We start from the raw sequence: 13,710 nt of genomic DNA, 5'->3' as shown, positions 1-13,710 counted from the left end.
TGGTTTTACATGCCTGCAATCTCCTCCTCTGAACACAGAGCCAAATACTGAGCTTATCTGGTTTCAAACTGCTATTCTGAATTGCAGCATTTGATTAAAATTTGTCTGCTAAAGATTCATAGACATGACTGCGCTTTTGCTGCCTGATGGTCCCAAAAGGTCTTTTTAACTGCCTTTAGAAAGAAAATTACTACAAATAATTAAGAGTACAAAGCCATTTCCCCTCATTCCCAATAAAAAAATGTGAAGTACCCCCCCCCCCAAAACACACAAAAGCAACACCAACAGGAAAGCTGTGGCCACTCGACGAGAAGAGGCACAGACTGAGGAAAGGCTTGGGAACGTGCCAGGAGGCGGCAAAGTGAGTTTCTGGAAGGTAGGAAAGCAACCAAAGGAGACTGGAAAAAACTGCAGGAAGAAAATGAGCTCCCTTCACTTGGCACTCTTGTTGTCTACAGCACAGTAACTCGCATGAAAGCAAATACTTGCAAACGCTATTGCAGAAACTATTTGTAAAGCATCCCATACAAATGCTTAGTGCGGTGTTCTTAACTGCATGAATTCAGTGTAATTTAATTTGAAAAAGTAAATGATCTCATTTACCCAAACACTTCGCATTAGATTCCAGTATTGCTTTTGCCTTTCAAAGGAGCGTTCAGAGCTACAATTTAGCATTCAGTTTCTGGGCTAATGAAAGTGCATCTAGGCTAGTAAAACAGACCAAAACAAATCCTTGAATTCAAGTCCTGTTGTGTAATGAGGAAGTTTAATTAAGGCCACACATTACAGCTGTAAATGTTCTCTTATATAATAAGGTCTAAATGAAACTGAACCTAATCAAAGTTACAATTCCTTCATTAGCAAATTACAAACAAGAGTGCACAGCTGACACACCGGCTATGATTATCACAACTAATTGCCTCGTTGTTACAAACCAGCCTGAAACTGTGTTCAGATGTCCGTCTGCAATAGCAAATTAGGGCCACATCAGGCTATTTCTGCGATCACAAGGGGCTCTTGTACAGCGCGCTGATTTACCCCTGTCGACGGGCAGCACACGGCCCAATCAAAGCCCGCTCTACAAAGGCAGGCTTTGAAGCCAGCTCAGCCTAGAAAAGCGCTCCATATGCAGGCCGGCAGACTGCACTTCATTAGGCCTGTTGTCACATTTTCCCTCTTCTTATTCTAATGATCCTATTTTAATACACATAGGAACCTCTCCTAATTGATGTCAAGTGAGTGACTTCCACATTCATCACCAGAGCACATCAAACAAATCTTGGCACACAGGCTCGGCATCAGAGCGCTTAAGACCCGAGGTGTGTCTCCAACTACGGAAAGCAAAAAAAAAGTGTTTCGGCATACCTGTTTAATTGGGATTGCACGACCGCTTCCAATGCTATCTGTTCTGCTTTCCAGGACCTTCTTCTCTTTGTCTGGGTCACTACCTTTCCGAGACTGCAGAGGAAAAAGAAAAAGTTTGTGCTCTGTTAAAGGTAGCTATTCACACAGAAGGTACTTTTTTTTTTTTTTTTTTTTTTTAAAAAGGCAATTAAAAAGTATTTTGAAACATAAATATAGACACAAAGCAGGAGGGGAAGAACCTACGTGAGCACATGGCTGTACCAAAATTTGAGTACTCTGAACACCTACATGCCCTCTCTAATTTTTAACCATCCACTTGTTTGAAATGGGATTTAGGTTTAAAGAGTTAAAATTTCACTGCCTGAAGACCCAGCAGATCAGAAGACACATTTCTCAAGTTTCCAATAGCAAATCCAAAAAAGAATGAAGGTTCCAGCTTCTCATTTAGAAAATCTGATACAGACACTTGTACACATTTAACAGACTTTTGTGATTTTTAGAAAGGCTATCAGCTATTTAGAAATGTGATTTTATGATGCAGTCTTTGATCATACTGATTTTAACTCTTTCTCTGCTTTTGGACAGTTAGAAAGTTGCAATTTCAAGAAAAGGTAGCAATTGATGTTTAAAAAAAAGTTTTCTGCACACAATAAATAAATATCAGCACAAGGAAAATTAAACCAATGTTTAAAACGACAGAAAGCCAGAATAAGGCAATTCAAAAGATAGGAGTGCCCTGAGGAGTAAGCTCCCTGTGCCTACTTCATGACTCTATGGGAATTTTAAGAAGCCATTCAGATTCTGGTCCATTATTGTGAGAGAACGCACAAGTATAATCATTTTGACAGATTTATTTTATTTAAAAAAAAAGAGCTGAGAGTCGTCCTCCTTAATAACTGAACTGACAAGTGACAACTTCACTCCATTACTTTTCAATAGGAACATTACTCACACAATATTGAAAATGGGAAAACATTTTCATGCGCTTTTCAAATCACAGATGATATATGAAACGAATACATTTGCGATGTCCAGTACCACAATGGAAAGTTAATGAAAACCAGAGCGCTACAAGATACTGGGTTTGATTTGCAGTATAAAGGCATGTTTGAAAGACACCGGTATCAGGAGAACGATCAGAATCGTGGATAGCTAATACCCGTTTTCTGTATTCTAGCATTCAGCAGGCGGAGGGATGGAAGGAGGAAAATGCCCAAAGCAGTTGCCTTAGGAGGCAAGGGGAGGGAAGGGGAGGGAAGAAAGCCCACAGAGGAAGACTTCAAGTAACACCGTTCTAAGCAACACATTTACCCAGCAGGGAAGCCGTGCTTTTCCTGGCTCTGCCGGGAGTAGGCTCCTATCACTAGTTACTATGGTTAGGGGCAATGGAATGACATGCCAGGGAATTAAACAAAGAATAAATGAAAGAAAGCAAAACAAGTGGGAGGGGTGAAATCCGATGTTCAAGATAACTATTGTTCCTCTTCCTTCAAGACACATTTCTGAATCTGAAAGTGCCACTTCCCAATAATAAAACACAAAACAATACTTCAATAGCGCAAAGCGTCCCTAAGTGACATTTTAAAGAAACTCAGTGAAGGTAGCCAAATCTTTGGGAGGGAAGTTGTCAGCTTGAATGTTTCTTTTTATTTGACTTTTAAAAAGGAAGGATCCCATCTCTGAAAGGGAGACTAAATACCTATGCACTAATTTTTGTTTTTGTTTTTAGATCATCACATCTTCTATTCAATACAAATAACTGCATCAGGAAAGAACACACTGCAGAAAGAAGGGAAACACCTATATACAAAATATTGCCAAATACTAAAAGTACAGAAATACAGGAAAGTATATTAAGCAAATTCTGTTTTAGCTGCTGGTAATTACAGAATACATAAAATTTTCAAGGGGAGAATTTTATCAGGCTCCACTGTTTAAAAACAGAAAAAAATATATAGTAAAATAGAGAGAGAACCTGCTCTTTCATGGTTTTGCATCTATCCATAATGCACATATTTCATCTTATATCCAACAGCTAAAAAAAAATCTAAACCATTGTGTATCAACATTTGCTAGGACTTTTTCTGATGTCATGTTTACACATTAAGTAGTTTTATTTAAAGCTTCATTAAGGCAAACCAGAGAAAGTCCAAGAAAACAACAGAACAAAGCTGCATGAATATCATTTGACCCATTTTCCCTTTGCATTAGATGTCATATGCAGATTTCTATCAATGCAAAACTTTACTCCAATCAGGACTGTGAAATAAGACTGCTTCAGACCCAGAATGATACAGCACCTGAGTTTGGGCGCTACCAGAATCCTGTATCAACAGTCCAGAGAGCCCCAAAAGTACAAATACTGATCTCCAATATACTGAGATAGAGTTCATTTTAACTTTTGAGAAAAGACACTCTCACAAATCTGCAATAATGTAAGACAGGTTATACTGAATATGAGAAAGGAGATGAATCTTACTGCACCCGAAGTTCATTCGCCCCATACGTAATCCGAGAAGTAGTTACTATCAGTGCTTTGCTCAAGTGTGAATCCTCACCTGTGCTACACAATACTATTTAGTTGTTCCTGTTTGTGCAGTGCACAAAACAAGACACTTACCCTTCTGCTTTATTTTATCTATTTTAAAGCCCAAGTGGAAAGTCAGCTATTGCAACGATAGCTTGACAGAAAACATGAATATCCAACAAAGCTGAAAAGATCACGTACTGCATACAGTGCACTGAAACACAAATGTGTTTAAAATTCTCAACCCTATTCCAATTCAAAATCTGTAATAGATTTAAGAAAAAAATCACATCTGTTTTCTGCTTGATCAATTTTTCTTCCAACACTGGAAGATCTTCACAGAGAAAACTAAACCTATTACCTATGCTACATAACAAGGGTCAATTTGCAACTAAACAAATGACAGAAATATGTCTGAAGAGAGATTTTTTTCCCCACACCACTTATTTTTCCCTTAATTTTTCCCCAGTTATTTGGCATTAAGACAACTGCCATTATCCTCTATATTAGAAAATTTGGTTCTCCCCGTGCTATCGGCTATCGCAAACCATTCAGTTTATTCTGTTTGTAGCAAACACAGCTGATTTCATATTCTTCTCAGACCTTTGCCTCGACTGTAGATGTATGTGTTTCTCTTTATTCACTTTCTCAAATTTACACCTACTCAAATATAAATCACCCCCAGTTTTCCAAATGTCAACAACATCTAAACAGCCCTCACAGCATTTTATGCATACTTAAGACAGGAAACGGTCGGCAAATGCTTTTGACAGACGCTGGAGTGGTCTCGGCACTATTCCCAGATTTATGACTGTGCTCGCAGTTTCTAGGATGACACTGACATCTAGTGGAGTTAATAACTCATGAGTGAGTACTCCTCAACAGGAGCCAACGCAAACGGAGGGAAAAATCCACACAATTGCTACAAAATGTCAATGTCAAAATTTGACAAGCTTTTGTATGACACTCACTTCTGCATTTTTGTTGTTAAAACTCCCGGAACAAAAATGCATCATTTTAATTACTTTGTAGGAGTTTGAAGAGGTACAGTTTTTAATCAAAATATCACAGACAAGATGGGCACACCAAGGGTGATCTATGGGACTCTGTGCTGTCACTCAGCACTCCAAAACTGTAACAAAACTTTTTACTTCCTAAAGGCTGAAAGACGGGATTTTGTTTACATTGCAAAACTTTTTTAATAAAAAAACATTTTGTAAGCGTTTTCCTGGATACAACTGAGGAGCTAGCTAGCTTTGGGAAGTAAACATGGGGTCATCTTTAGAATACAAAATACAAACTTTTTATGATGACTGGCTTTCTAAATGCAACGTGGCTTTCTAAATGCAACTGATGTGTAGCTACCATCACCAATGAGTTTGTATGCAAGCCCACACGATTTGTGTTTGTTATAAGGACTTGTTAGGAGAGTATCGAAAAAAGATTACAAAACCCACAATTACACAACCCAATCCCAAAGCTTTCAGCAAGACTGCTAAAATAAGGGAATCATCACTGAAGGCTTCATTACTTCCCAAAGCAATCGTGCATACCAAAGATCGATCATAGTGGACCAGTCACGCTTTCTATTTAGTAACTTTTTTTTTCCTCTGCAAAAATCACATTGTCTGGGAAGAAAAAGTCATTTTAATCTCTGTCATATCTTTTAGCCCTGGAAAAATAAAAGTGACTTGAGACTATATAGTAACAAAATTAACAAGGGGTAGTTATTTTCCAGCACCCGGTGGAATTCCCATGGCAAATGCTGTGACCTCTCTGGATACTTCACAAGGAAGCCCGGAGTCGGCAGTATTATTCAGCACAAGGACAGAGTTTAGGAGCAGAGACACAGCTTTGTCTTCGATTACTGATGGTGGGAAGGCTGCCAAACGTGGCAATCTAGACGGACCTCAGAATTCAAGTTAGACAAAGGCTCCAGAATTCAACCACTGAAATTCCCAGTATGGAAACATCACTGTACTTAGCCTCTGTTTAAGCCCCATTGTAATTCTAAAATGCTTTTGTTTTCAAACCTACAGAACCATCTCACCACTCCTGTCTGGATTAGACCAGCTCAACTCAACCAGGTTGAAGTTCAGGCCATCACCACAGAGCACTACTAAAAATACAGCAATAGTCTCTTCCTGGGCTCACTCACCGTGAAGAGGTTGGATCGGCGCTTGGACTGTTTACGGACAGGAGTTGGTGTGTTGGCAGTGGGAGGAACATCAATCCGTAGCTCCTTCTGGCTGGTGCTTGGAGTTGATGGGACAGAGGAGGAGTAATCACTTAAACTCCCTCCTCCATTACTGGTCTGCAAGGATTAAAGTTAGTTTTAAACAGTGATACACTGCTTTCAAGAAATTGCAATCCACAGCTGTATCTTATTTAGCCCTGATACCTACAAATAGCAGCCTAAACTCAGGAACACAGCAGGCCTGCCATACTGCCACTTTTCCACCCATTTCCTTTCCAAGCCTTCACATATATATATATATATATATATATATATATATATATATATATGTATATGTATATGTATATGTATATGTATATGTATATCTATTTTTCTCCATAGCCTTCATTTTTGAAAACCTAGGTATTTGTTGATGTGGTAGGCACATTGTTTATATCCAGTTATAGGTATATTACGTAGAATGAAAATTTCATTTGTTTTACTAATGTAAAAGTTAAGCAAAATGCTAGGGAAAAACTGTAAATTCTATTTTTCTGCTTCAAAACTGATAACCCAAATTCTGCCTCAAACCTAAGAAAAAAATACCTAGGGCAACAGAACTGCATAACTGGACTAAATCTTCGTCTGGAATCATCAGTCCACTGAGAACTAATCAAGAAAATTAAAAAAAAAAAAAAAAAGCAACCAATGTTGTGAACACCTATTATGGTAATAGGTAATTGAGATCTTTGATGAAGCCATGAAATCCATTGGTACAGGGATACGGAATCTAAAGGAAGACATTCCTATTTATTCAAAATAGCCAAAAATGTAAAGTTACATCATAGTCTCATGAGAAATAAAGCAGTCATTCAGTAAGCCTATAAAACAATTAATGAATTGATGCAACAAGCAACTAATAACAGGAAAGTGAAGAAAACAGACAGATTGGGAAGTACCAAAAGATTATTAAAGTCTTGATTTCTATTAGATATAATAAAAGAGTACTAAAAATTATGCAGACAGTCTGGAAGCACAAAAGCACTTTTTTTTTATCAGGTGCATGTATATCCTTTGAGGGTATACTGCATATGTTGAGTGGGGACTGATGCAAGGCAAAGACTGAAAGTTCTGTATGCCTTTGAAGAAAAAGCTCAACAGGAGAGCAGCAGCATGCAGAGGTTTTGGACAACAACTCACAGGTAATTTACGAGGGGGGAAATAAAGGTCTGCAACACTTGTGAGAAGGTGCAAAAAGTATCTTTGAAGTAGTCAAGTTGCCTAAAAGAGGTGAGAAAAGAGGGTAAAACAGGGTATTCATGGGATGCCTGGGGGGAAAGGTTCTCCTATGACATGAGGCAACTAATTTTAATTGCTGTAGCTGGGAATTCACCAAGTAAAGTTGCTTAACAGGAAAAGAAGGCACTACTCTAGTGTTTCCTCTTCAGCACTGCTCCTCCACCAGTGACTGACCTTACACACACGCACAAAGCTGCCATGCAGAGGGCAATCTGCTTGGGAGGCATCAGCAGGACCACAACTTCCCATGACACACGTTAGAGGTCAGTGTAAGGACCTCACCTGGCAAGCAGAGGTGAGCCATCAAAATGAAACCTCTGAAGGACATCCAGGTAAGAGACAATCCTTCTTTACATCACCCAGTTGAAGTTTCTTTTAGCAATTTCAAGTTTTATTTTCTTTTGTAATTCAGGAGAATGTTAAAAACGAAGAGGCATAAGTCAAGACACTCATGTTTGGACTAAAGGGCAGGTCAATGCAGCCAGAAATTCAAGAATATCACTTCTGGAATCAGTTTCTCTGTAGACATGTTTCTCTTCTTCTCTATGTGGAAAGATAGGATTTACAGTCCACCAAGCAAACTGTTTTTTTAAGGATAAAATTGTTCTCTTTCCCCCTGAAGTATTAAGAAAAGGATATTAAATTTAATCTCCCCTTCTCTCTGACTGAATTGAAGGATGAGGATAGCTGCCAGGAAGCCAGAGATAGCCATACTGGAAATAACAGAGGATTTTGACCAAGTTTTTCCTTTGTATTTTCAAGTACAAAGAGGTAGCAAGAAGAATTTGGAGATGGACCAAGTGTATAAACCAAAGATGATAAAAGAACAAGAACTGGAATTATCATTTTTAGTGTCCTAACGACAAATAATAATGAGTGATGAGCAGGACTACCTGGGAAGAGCTGACCTTAATCTACACCACATTCACTTTCCTTTTCTCTTGCTGAGACAGCAAGTAACACACCAAATGGACAAGAGAGTCAATACCTGCAAGAAATGGAATCTGTGATAGTCAGCAATCACCTCTCTGAGGAAATACAGGCAGGACCATGGCTGATGAAAGGTCTACAAGGAGGAGATCTGAAAACTTAGCCACCATAAACTAGCATTAGAAATGAAGACCAAAGTCAATGGAATAAGTAACTGGTCTAAAGAAATTGCATTTGGGCCAGAATGGTGAGGACCCACTGTCCACTTTGCCATGACAGAACCAAATGTGTGAGGGAATGAGGGAGAAGGAAATCCAAGCAAGCAAACAACACTGGGAACCAAATGGGTTGAACACATTTAAGATTAAAACCATGCAGCTGAAAGGCTCAGTAGAAGAGGGGGAAAAAAGATGACAATATACGATGAAAATAATGGAAGAAGAAAGATCACATTAAGCTGATGCCTCAAAAATTTAGAAGCCTCTAATACAGAAAAGACAGGAAAACGGCAAGAAGGACGGACTAAAATACAGGTACGCTGATGACAGGATTGGAACCATGAACTCTTAAAAAGGGGATGTGTTCTGTTCTGTTTCATAATAACATTGATCAACTTAAAAAGGTGAAGGCATATAACTGTCAACTAGCAGCAGGTAACTGCAGTGGTTTAACAACCCACTGTGCCCCAGGCTCCTCTCCACCAGGGCTCTCTGTGGGCCATGGCCTGCTTTGGGCCTCAGCTGCCTGCTCCAGCTGGGCTCCTCTCCGCAGCCTGCAGCATGGAGGCCTGTCCCGCCATGGGACCCATGGGCTGCAGGGGGACAGCCTGCTCCACCGGGGCCTCTCTCCTGCCCTCCTTCTGCACCGATCTCGCAGGTTGGAGCTGGCTCTGCTCTCACACGGGGCAGAGGCCTCCCTGCAGCCCCCGCCACCACAGCCTCACCACGTACACACAATACAGGCCATCCCTCACCTTCACAAAAAACATATTTAAGAATTATCATTAAAATGCACATTCAACAGCGTTCATCATATTGTATTCACAAACTTCATTTCCGTCAACAAAATAATTCCGCACAAAGTCAACATGACATCACAATGCTGACAAAGGTGGACAGTTTACACGCACTCCACCTTTTGTCCCTTCAACACCTTACATCAATTTCTGCACAGTTAGTACACTCTGGCAATGTCCAGTCAACATTTTGCCTGTTAACTCTCACAGTTACCATCCTTATCCCAAATTCTGTGCCCTCCTGCTGGGCGCCAGAAATGGCTGTGGTGTTTTAACACCAATGGGCAGCTCAGCCCCACCATGCTGCTCTCCCACTCCCCCTTCTCAACACAACCTTGCCACATAAATCAAATATAACAATGCAGATTTCTGCCCTACCTACTCATTTACCAGACAGAGGACTTGAAGGATTCCATAAAACTTTGCTTTTTTAGTATTTTGTTATCTAATAAAAATGTTTTATACTTCTATTCCATTGAAGTACTACTTCATGGATTTTGAAGTTATTTATTCTCAAGGAGTAACTGCTGAACAAAGATGCATACACTTTGGGCTTTCCAGTCCCCGAAGACAGATGCTCGGATACAGACTTCTATAAAAGAAGTCCTGCTGGCAATGTTTCTCTTCATACATGTGTACCTCCATTGAACTTTCAACTTTGTAAATAAAATTCTGAAATGGTTTCAAAATATACCGTTTGGAAAATAAAACAACTATTTTAATAAACGACTTGAAAGAAAAAAATTAAAAGCTTCCACAGCATGAAGGCATTGAACACCAATACTAAGCAAGCTCCAACGCTTACCAAGACTACCAGTAATTAGCAAATAAATCCACTTGCTGCTATGAAACACCTGAATAGAGAGAATGGGTTTGACCAGAACAAGCTCTGACACGACTTCCAAGTTATAGTCTGCGCAGATAGAAGCAATGAAAAATGCAACCAGACAAGCACTTGGAAAGCATATCCTTGGTAACATCTGAGCCTAATACACTGAAAGAAATAAAGCATGGTGAGTAGTCTCTGTCGGGTTGTTTGCATCAAGTAAGAATCCAGTGACCTTGCCATGTTAGATTGCCATGCAGAAAGCAACTTCCTGCAATCTGTATGCAAGCATTTAATAACAAGCTCACTGTAGTGAAGTACTGAATTTAGGGCATGTAGCAAGTAACTTTAATTCACAGAATTCAGAATCCAAAGCCTTAAAAATCAAGTCAGTGAATCTGTACAGCACATGTAATCCAACACATAACAAATAGAAACTCATTTGCTAACTGTAGACAAACTGGTCAAATTTGTGGCAGTCAAAACCAAACGAATAAGCACTCTAATTCCCCGTAGGGACATTACACACCTTAACATTACCTTTTCTGTCAAGTTTTTTCCACTGCTCTCAAGACACGAACATACCTTATTTATCAGTACAAAGGGCCACTTCTGCGCATCACTGCTCTAACCACAGTCTTGGCCATGGGGACAGAGGTCAACCACATGAACCTTGGTAGGGAAATTATTAGCCCCAGTAGAAGAAGCATTTATACAGATACATCCCTGTTGGCTTTCCTGGGTGATGGATTTTTCTGTCCTCATTAAGGCATCACGTCCATTCTCAAATGAGCTAGACTTCTGGAAGTACACAGTGCAACCCTATCTTTTCTTCCTGCTAGGAAAATACACAGCCTGATGGTAGCCAATGAACTTCAGCACACTATTACAGAAAACTATAAAGATATGCTATTTCCTGAATACACCTTGCATCAATGTCCAATACTCCATTTACAGAATAACTCTAGCACCTATATACACTTAAAGCTTTGTTACCACGTGGACTGACACTGTAAAAAAAAAAAACAAAAAAACACAAGGTCATGACAGCAAGCACAAATTTAATAGAATGGTAGAATGTTGTCACTACACTGTAACCTGCTTAAGAACTCAGATGAATCCATCACTCTGGTGTCACTTGATCATCTGGGTCCATTCAATGCAGTTACCTCAAATGAAAACACTGCCAATATGGACCATAACGTTTAAAGCTTATGAGATTCCTGTTGATACCTTATTAAAAAAGAGAACGCTATATACACTGTCCACAGGTTCTGTGATAAAAAAAAGGACTGAATCAAGCCAGATCACACACTTTCATGGATGTATTTCAGCTGTTACATATTTCTGCTTCCATTAGTTAAAAAAAAAAAAAAAAAAAAAAAGGTGAGTTTACCTTGCGCATCAGGAGCTCAGCTGTGACCTGCATTAACAAAGCTGGACTCATCCTCACATTTGCTAGGGGCAAGTTCCAGACTGACCAATTATACAAAGGCAGCAAAACATTCACCTTATATAAGCTTTGTATTGCTAAATTATTCATAAGGCACACATAGTAAAAACATCGGGTGAAAACGCTAAATGACAGCATAAGAAGAATAAACCTGACTTTTTTTCTCATTGACAAGTAACTCAGTCATAATGGATTCATTGTTTTTCTGCTCTCTAGATGTAACAGGACACCTTCCAAGAAAAATCATCTCTGACTGCTGCTTGAGGAGTAAATGAAGGTGGCAAGTACTACATGTAAAACAGATGAGATTGCCACAGCTTCAGGGAGCCTAGAAACTGTTGGAATAAAGCAAACCTTGATCAAAAGCAGAGATTACATGCTCTGTGACAACACAGTCACTCTCTGCACCTTCTGTTCCTGGGGAAAGAAGGGAAAAGTGCATTTCTGCAGAAATACAGAAGAGTCATGGAAGATTCTCTAGTCAGGACACATTTTTTCTTTGCCCACTTGTGTACAGTTTTGTTCTTGAAAGACCTTTAATCTCAGTCTTTCATCTAAAACCACTATAGGTGAGAATCCAATTTATTCAAGGGATCTTGGTCATATACAGGCATACATCCAAAGATGTATTGAAGATGAAACTGTTTAGTCCTTGCCTCAGCAAAAGCTAGAAGGCTTTGATTGTGTTGCCATGGAATACAAATTTTACACTAGATTTCAAACTTAGGTCCAGATAAATGACTCTGGAGATTTCAGTATGTCTAGCCCTCCACAGTAAGAGAAAGTAATCCTGACAATTTAAACTCATCCTTCGGGACATATTAAGAAATTGCCCATCTAAGGTGTTTTTACCTTTTCCCTGTTATGAAAAAGAGGAAGAAAAAGCAGATCTGTCTTATCAGACCTATCAAAGACTGATCACCAAGACAACCTTAAGACAACTTGGCTAAAATAAGCTGGCAAATAGAAAAAAATCATTTCAGAAAAAACACTAACGACTTTTAATTAACAAAATGTGACAGTAGGCTTCAATTCTACGGTTACAGCAACTGCTTTACTATTTGGAAAATCTAAACAATAAAGTCTGAAACGGAAATTTTAAGACATCGTAGAAAGGAAGAGATAAAAGTAGGCTCAACAAAACCTAACAGGAGTATAAATAGGGTCTTGTGAGGATAAAGAAAGGAAGAAGATGTACACTAACAGATGCACTAAAATTTAACATGTGAAGCCTGGGGAATGCCTGATCATATACATGTTTACTGTGCACATGAAAGAAGAGGAATGAAAATATATATAAATTGTTTATTTAAAATAAGCATAAGAGATTAGAAATAATTGTGTAAATAAGAAAGCATCATGATGTATGCTCCAGCAGTATCAAGTAATTTTCACTTCTTAGTTTATGTTTTGCAAATTACATTAAAAAGCAGAATGAAAAACTGACTAAGCAATAGAGCCTCTTCTTCAATCGAATGTGCAAAATATAACAAAACATTTAATCCTAAATGACCCCCACTATAAATAAGGCAATAGTGTCCTACTATTTAGTGCTTACCATAATCAGGTCTCATACACAGTAAAATAATGGATGATTAAGCAGACTGTGCTTTCCTTTTAATAGTTTAATTTACATATTTAGACAATCTCACTGTTGTAAAAACTTTACAGAGGCCTAATGCACACATAGTACTGTACTCAGCTCTAGTGAGGCTGCACCTCGAGTACTGTGTTCAGCTTTGGGCCCCTCACTACAAGCAGGACATGGAGGTGCTTGAGCGAGTCCAGAGAAGGGCAACGAAGCTGGTGAGGGGTCTGAAGAACAAGTCTTACGAGAAGCGGCTGAGGGACCTGGGACTGTTTAGCCTGGAGAAGAGGAGGCCCTGGAGAAGAGGGGAAATCCTCACTGAAACGTTACGTCAAAAGAGATGTTCTTAAGAACATGAGACAATCTTCTTGTTAGGATCAGAGATGGTAAATTTTCCTCAAGATTATCTTAAACTCAGAACTGCAGTTGCAATATTCTTTCAAGTCTAGGATAAGAATTAATCTCCCTTTCCTTAAACAAGGTTGCACTGACTAAGTGTGGCACCAAGACAGTAGGTGAAGCAGGTTTATG

General features: G+C 39.1%; 1 protein-coding gene across 6 annotated transcripts in view; it reads right to left on the bottom strand.

The window, feature by feature from the left end:
- AGAP1 (ArfGAP with GTPase domain, ankyrin repeat and PH domain 1) overlaps positions 1–13,710 on the bottom strand; it is a 361,585-nt gene that overhangs the window by 179,601 nt on the left and 168,274 nt on the right. For all 6 annotated transcript variants that reach the window (XM_035331711.1, XM_035331713.1, XM_035331712.1 and 3 more), the window contains 2 exons: positions 6,051–6,206; positions 1,366–1,458 (listed from right to left, as the gene is read on the bottom strand). In XM_035331711.1, the coding sequence (XP_035187602.1) occupies positions 1,366–1,458; positions 6,051–6,206 (249 nt within the window). The remainder of the gene's footprint in view (positions 1–1,365; positions 1,459–6,050; positions 6,207–13,710) is intronic.

Source organism: Oxyura jamaicensis, chromosome 7, assembly GCF_011077185.1.
Source record: "Oxyura jamaicensis isolate SHBP4307 breed ruddy duck chromosome 7, BPBGC_Ojam_1.0, whole genome shotgun sequence".
In the NCBI taxonomy this organism is placed as follows: Eukaryota; Metazoa; Chordata; class Aves; order Anseriformes; family Anatidae; genus Oxyura; species Oxyura jamaicensis.
The sequence above is the reverse complement of the archived record's forward strand: the minus strand, read 5'-3'. Positions and strand labels throughout refer to the sequence as shown.